This window comes from Sinocyclocheilus anshuiensis, unplaced genomic scaffold (assembly GCF_001515605.1).
Source record: "Sinocyclocheilus anshuiensis isolate Anshui unplaced genomic scaffold, SAMN03320099.WGS_v1.1 scaffold283, whole genome shotgun sequence".
In the NCBI taxonomy this organism is placed as follows: Eukaryota; Metazoa; Chordata; class Actinopteri; order Cypriniformes; family Cyprinidae; genus Sinocyclocheilus; species Sinocyclocheilus anshuiensis.
In genome coordinates this window covers 5,872,916-5,880,497 of record NW_015549605.1, presented here as the reverse complement: position 1 = coordinate 5,880,497, position 7,582 = coordinate 5,872,916, and the positions used below count along the sequence as shown (strand labels likewise).

At 33.0% G+C, this 7,582-nt stretch overlaps 1 protein-coding gene across 1 annotated transcript in view; it reads left to right on the top strand.

The window, feature by feature from the left end:
* The window catches only part of LOC107658963 (crystal protein), a 13,884-nt gene that overhangs the window by 4,773 nt on the left and 1,529 nt on the right, over positions 1–7,582 (top strand). Inside the window, exons 2-7 of the mRNA XM_016447708.1 lie at positions 1,013–1,214; positions 1,813–1,946; positions 3,332–3,459; positions 3,534–3,652; positions 4,780–4,920; positions 4,994–5,166. Of these exons, the coding sequence (XP_016303194.1) occupies positions 1,013–1,214; positions 1,813–1,946; positions 3,332–3,459; positions 3,534–3,652; positions 4,780–4,920; positions 4,994–5,166 (897 nt within the window). The remainder of the gene's footprint in view (positions 1–1,012; positions 1,215–1,812; positions 1,947–3,331; positions 3,460–3,533; positions 3,653–4,779; positions 4,921–4,993; positions 5,167–7,582) is intronic.

The following is a 7,582-nucleotide window of genomic DNA, read 5'->3' as shown; positions in this document are numbered from 1 at the left end:
GGCACAAAATCACTTTCACAGACTTTTTCATTAACTGTTCCCTCCTGGTGGAATGACCTGCCCAAATCAATCCGAGCAGCTGAGTCCTTAACCATCTTCAAGAATCGGCTAAAAACACACCTCTCCCATCTTTATTTGCCCCTCTAACTCTAGCATTCTCTATTCTAATTCTATTCTTTAAAAAAAAAAAAATTTTTTTATAGGCCTCCTATAGCGAATCCATATTTAATATATCCATATTTAAAATGTAATAATCACTTTTCTCTAGCTTGCCCCAACAGTCTTACATGGAAGCCATTCTGGTGGATGATGTAGGATGTCGGCGTTGCACATGCGGCGGGGAGTCTCGCAAAAACCAACATTTCTTTACAGGAGCAAAGGAAGCAAAGTTTCCTTACTTAGCAAAGGAAAACCAGTCCCCTCTTGGTTTATATTGAAATCCGCCGACATTTTTCTTCACAAATCCTCATTTTGTACTTCTAATCCATGACCGTTGTTTTGTTTTGGTCTCTTCACTGCACATCCACATTCGTCACTAATTACCGCCGCATACGCAACGCCGACATCCTACGTCATCCGCCGGAACGGCTTCAGTGTACGACTGTTGGAGCAAACGAGAGAGAAGTGATTATTATGTTTTAAATATGGATATTTTTCTTACAAAAATGCATCGATCCACTATAGGAGACCTTCATTCACCCCCCCGGAGCCATGTGAGGCACTTTTTACTATGGATGGATGCGCTTTATTGGAATTGTTTTGGACTGTTAAAAAGAAACACCCGCCCATCGCCATTATAAAGCTTGGAAGTGCCAGGATAATTTTTAATATAACTCAGATTGCATTCGTCTTATGCAAATTGTCAATCATCTTTGACGATAGTGGTCCTGACAGAATTCGACATTTTTTACTTTTTTTGCCTGCAGCTCAAAATTATCCCGTGCGCATTCCGACTCGTTTTGTCAGCACGGTTCACATGTGTAATGCTATATTATGTATGTGTAATGGTCAGGTGAGTGAGGACTGTCTGTACCTGAACGTCTTCGTTCCTCTGAGTGTGAATCTGGCGGCTCCGCTGCTGAAGCCGCTGCCGGTGATGCTGTGGATCCACGGCGGGGATTTCATCGCGGGCTCCGCATCCAAACAGCTCTACGACGGCCGTTACATCAGCAACTTCACGCAGACGCTGGTCGTGAGCGTCGCCTACCGCCTGGGTGAGACTCTGATGACTGTTAATAATAAAAACCACAAAAACGGCGCTGAATCCATAGATATATATACGTAGATGCCTCATTAGCGACGTAAGTAAGCTGTCCGCCATATTGTAATGGTCAACTTGAAGTCATTCACCATAGTAATCCTAGTAATCAAACCTATTCTACTTAAGTTTGTATGTGAAGTAGAAATAAAACCCAACTTTGCTTTAAAATGCATCGCAAGATCTCCTAACCGAAGATCACATGATCACAAACGGAAATCACTTCCGTGAAGTGACCATCGCATGTTCACTTCGCTGACGGACTTCTGGAAGGGCCCTTCGTGAAGGGATTCAGTTGTTCACTTTAGTTTGGAACGTCCCTACAAATGGCGTCCCCTTCCCGAAGTGCCCTTCAAGGGCGCAAAAAAGCCATTTAGAATTCGCCCAATGAATATTCGAAGATGCCACAGTCCTGCACAGCCGATGGTCTGCGAACCCATAGTATGGCGAATGACGTCAAGTTGACCGTTCCAAAATGGCGGACACGTCTACGTGCTTGGAGCGGTTGAATGTGGAATCTATACATATCTATGGCTGAATCTGTGTCTCTGCAGGCGCGTTCGGCTTTCTAGTGTCAGGAAAAGACCCGCGGACTTCTGCCGCGGGGAATTATGGGATTCTGGACCAGCAGGCGGCGCTGCTCTGGGTCCAGCAGAACATCGCGGTGTTTGGAGGAGACCCGAGCAGGGTGAGAAATTAACTAAACTTATTTATAAAGGGGTCAATTTCAAAACCATGTTCAAGCCCCCCAAAATAAAAATTTTCAGTATCCACCTAATTCTTCAACATGGAAGTAAGCCTATGGGTGAGACTTCCGGTTCATTAGCCGCAGAATTACAATGTGCAGTAAACGGTAAAACTGTTTGCACTACAAACCAGTGTGTTCATAACTAAGATATTACATTAAAATAATATGGTAAGACACACCAGTTTGCAATATCAAGCAGCAAAAGTTTTGTACAGATACAGATAGCTGGAAGCAAATGAGACCGGAAGCAATAGAATTTACAAATGGCCCATTTTTACGGGAAGAATAAAGTGGATAGATTTTTTTTTTTTTAGGATTAACGGAAATGTCTATAAAATTAATGGATAATGTCCTGGCAGAAAATTAACAGTAAAGTTTCGTTTTTCTTTCTTTTTTTTTTTTTAAACAGTGAAAAAAATAAAAATAAAATAAATATAAAAAAATATATATATATATATTGCATAATAAGTTTTATACATATAAACGTGTAGGCTATATAGTTTTTGCATTGTGACATTGTCCCTTCCCCAATTTTCAGTAATTGCAGTGCACAAAGAAAAAAATGTTTTTTTTAATGTTTATTTTAATAAGGGTTATTATAGTTACTTGAAATAATAAAGTAAAAAAAACTAAAACTGAGCCCATGTAGACATTTTAAAACTAATAATAATGACAAAACCACACAACAAAATTACAAAAACTTTAACTAAAATTAAAAAAAGAAAAGAAAATATGAACATAAAAATTAATTCAAAATGTTCATGAAAAACTGTAATAGTATCAATGATACTAAAATTACACTGATAAAATCACTATTACAGTAATGAGAATCAAACAATAACCACAATTAAAATTTAAAACTTTTTATTACCATTATATTGCAGTAATAAGAAATTAGTATGAAAATGTGCTTTAACTGTCATGAAAATAATTTAAAATAAAATAAGAATGGTACTAAAATAGCCTTCATTTTCTTTATGCAAAATAATAATAATTTAATAACAAACAAACCATACATATCAAACATTTTTAGATTCTATCTGTTTTGGGTGAAATAGATGTTTTCACAAAATTTACCTGAAGATGCCTGTAGAGTTTTACAGAATTAGAATAAATAAATAAATTCAATTCAATTCAAGTTTATTTGTATAGCGTTTTTCACAATTCAAATCGTTGCAAAGCAACTTTACAGCAAATTAAGTTTCTACAATATTTAGTATTATATTAAATAAATACATAGATAAACAAAATCATATAATGAAATGAAGATAAAGAAATAAACAAATAAATAGCAGACTCTGAGCTGAATTTGTGTGTGACTTCAGGTGAGTCTGTTCGGCGAGAGCGCCGGCGCTCAGTCAGTCAGTCTTCATCTGATGATCCAGAGCAGTAAACCGCTCTTCAGACAGGCCGTTTTCCAGAGCTTACCCTTCTCCATTCCTCTGAAAACACGGTAACATGGTTACATACAGACGTGTTTCTGTACAGACGAGTGTCGTGTCTTCAAGCGCTGATGTTTCTCCTTAGGCACGAGTCTCTGAAGCTCGGGAAGAACTTCGCTAAATCAGCAAACTGCTCAGTTCTGGACCTGCCGTGTCTTCAGTCTCTGAGTCCTCAGGAGGTGCTGAACGCACAGATCAAATCCAGTGAGAACAAACCCCTCCACATCTCAGACAATAATCCATGCAAATATTTTATTTCTTTTTATTATATTTCACTAAAACTAAAACCATAAAAAAAGGCACAATTTGAAACAAAATGAACTTGAAATTGAATTGGGAAAAAAATTGATGTACTAAAATATTCAATAAAACAGAAAAATGTAAAAACAAAAAAAACAACTATAGACATAGAATTAAATAAAAATCATTGCATTACAGCAATGATATTTTTTTATGAAAATTACCATTGGGAAAATTTATAATAAAATATAAAGCACAATCATTTTATTAATTATATGTTATTATATTTTATTAAATAATAATAACAAAATATAAAGCACAATAAAATAACTGGACTAATAAGAAAGTAAATAAAATATCTATAATAAGAACAAATTAGCATGAACATATACTTTAATTGCCATGGTAATCTCAAAATAAATAAATAAATGTAAAAAAAAAATCTAAATGATATTAAATGGTACTTTAATTTTCTTAATTCAAAATAATAATAATAATAATAATAATAATAATTTAAGAGTAATAAAATTTAAAACTAAAAATTAATAAAAAAATTTACAGGCACTGAACAAAAATTACATATATTACTAATAAATTAGTAGTAGACATAGTAATAATAATAAATACTACTATTATTATTATTATTAATATTATTACATATTCAGTGCTATTCATTTTTTTTTGTTTTTAGAATTTTTGTGACATTATTCATTGCCCAGTTCACAATGTTTGTAATGCAAAAAAATATTTTTCATTTATTTACACAGACAATCAATAAAATATCTGATCAAAACATATTAAAATAATTTAAAAATTGGTTTGAAATTGTGCTTTAATTATCCTTAAAATAATGTTGAAATGTAAAAAAAAACTCAAACAATACTAAAAATCTCAATTTTCTTCATGCAAATCATGCTAAAACAACAAACAAACAATAAAAAAAAAATTTATTCTATTTTTTCGGTTGATTTTTAAGTGAAAAGAGGCCTGTTTTCAAATCCACATCTTCTCCTCCACGTCTGACAGAAGGAACAGCTCCAGCACAGATCGTATCAGTCAGAGATCACAGTGAAGCTGCTTGTGTTTCTCAGGCTCAAAGGTGGTGAATCCCTTCCGCTTTCTGGAGCAGTTTGAGAGCTGGGGGCCGTATGTGGACGGCGAGCTGATCAGAGAGCAGGCGGTCAGTGCCTTCCTGAAGGGACACTGGCAGAAGGACAAGCCCGTGCTGCTCGGTACACTTTCATCCAGTCTCACAGTCAGCATGAACTCAAACTGCTCCTGTTCACTGGCTACTGTGTGTTCCAGGGACCACCTCAGAAGAAGGAGTGATCTTTGTGTACGGCGTCTTCATGAAGCCCGTGTCAGCGGTCGAGTGCACCGTCTACACCACGGCCATCTTCAAACAACACGCCATCAAAATCCTGCGCAAATACCTGCCGCTGTACAGCGCCGCAGACCGCAGGGACATGCTGGCACAGGTTAGCCACGCTCATCACTCCCCAACATTTCATCATTCCTCATCCTCCCCCCGTCAATTATTTCTACATTTGCAAACATCTGTCATGTAAAGACACTTTTCACCACACAATTTTTACACTCTTTTGCTGCCAAAAGCATCTTCCTCCACTGATTCAAAAGTTTCTGGGCATGCTGCTAATATTTCATCATATTATAGTATATTATAGCATCACATTTTTGCCTGATTCCCTTTTGGAGGCTCTTAAAAGCATGAAGTGCATCTGCATTTCTATTATATTATTATGTATTTTTTATTATATATAATATAAGCAAAATAATAATAATTTAGCATTATTATTTTGTTATTAATTTATTAAATGATAATATAATTCATTATATAATTACAATTATATAGTAATCAAAAGGTAGTCTGATTACATTATCTAAAATGTGTAATTTAATGGATTACACTAATAACTATGATTTTGCTATATATATAATATATATATATATATATATATATATATATAGGTAATATAACTGATTACCTATAACATTTATTATTATTATTATTATTATTACCTGTACAGGTAGTCTTTTTGCATTCTTCCCTCAATTCTCATTTAACTGCAATGCATTTTTTTTTTTTACATTTATTTAAATTAAAAAAAATCTATAAAATATCTTATATAAAAAAATCTCATATTACAATAATAAAAAAAAAACGGTTTGAAAATGTGCTTTAATGATCTTTTAAATAATGTAAAACTGTAATTTACAAATCAGGTTATATCTGGTTATTTACAGTAATAAGAAATTAGAACGAAATAAGCCTTGATTGTAATAAAAAATCATCTGAAATATCCTTAATTTTCTTTACAAGAGTTAAGTCCACCTGTATTTTGAGATGAATGGGAACGCTAACATATAGACTTCATATCAACATATCAATATCAATGATGGAAGTAAAATAGGTTTCCATAATAGAGAATGGCGTTTTTATAACTAAAACAAAGACAGAGATACCAAATTAAGAAGCATTTTGTGTGTTGAAATGATTCTGCTCCCTTCTGTCCACAAGGTGGCACTGTGTGTTGTGATTTACTTCATCTGGCACCGAGATCTCAATCAATGATTTAACCAGTTATTCTGTGTCACTTCAGCAGAGTTCACCCGAGAGGTCAAAGGTCACCACAACCCACCTATCACAATAAATAACTAAATCTATGCATTTACTGCTAAAGTGACTCAGATAGTTGAAGTCTGGCCCTGCGTTCAGTCACTATGTAACGGCTGTCATGAGCTCTGTGTGTGTGAACAGATGAGTGAGGAGCGCTGAGACACGTTTCGTTTGTCAGGATGATCAGCGATTGTTTAGAGCTTTTCATTGAGTCGCTGGAGGTTAAGTATCTCTATCTGTTACCTGGTAACCAAACACTCATCAGATAGCGACCACACACACACACACACACACACACACTCCAGCGCCTGCGGTCTGAAACTCTTCACGAATCACCTTCAGCTCAAACACAAACTCAGACTGAGATCCGATGACTTTCTGTCTCTTGACTAAATGATGCAGCCTTTAACCCAGCAGTGATATTTTGGTGTTATTTATATAATATTATAGTATTGTTGTATTAATATTTTGATATTATTTAAAAAATATTTATTTAATATTTTGAATATTTGTTTTTAATTCATTCATATTAATATTTAATAATTTATTAATATTTTATAAATTATAACAATTTCTATTTTAAATAAATGCTGCTCCTTTGAACTTTCTATCCTTAAATGGTGCAGCCTTTTACCCAGCAGTGATATTTTAGTATTATTTATACACTACTACAGAATTTATTAATATATTTTTTAAATATTTATATTTATCAACTGTCAATATTATTTAAAATATTTATTTTTTAATATATAAACCATAAAATAATTCATTACCATTTTATAAATTATTAAGAATTCTGTTCTTTTTAACTTTTTTTTAATTGTGCAGCCTTTTACCCAGAAGTGATCTTTTAGTATTATTTTTTACATTATTATAAAATGTATTAATATATTTTTTAATATTTATGTTTATTTATAGATTTTTTTTTTAATGATTTATTTATTATTATTTATTTACTGATAAATAAACAATATTTATTGATATTTAATATTTATATTTATTTATAGATATTTAATATAAGTATTGTAATATCTATTCAATATTTTAAATATATAGTTAAATTAATATTAATTATTAAATAATTCATTAAAATATTGTATAAATTATAAAGAGTTGTGTTTCAAATAAATGCTGTTCTTTTGAACTTTCTATTCATCAAAAAGTCCTGGGGAAAAAATTAACACGGCTTTCAACATTGATAATAATCAGCAATGTTTCTTGAGCAGCAAATCAGCATATTAGAACGATTTCTGAAG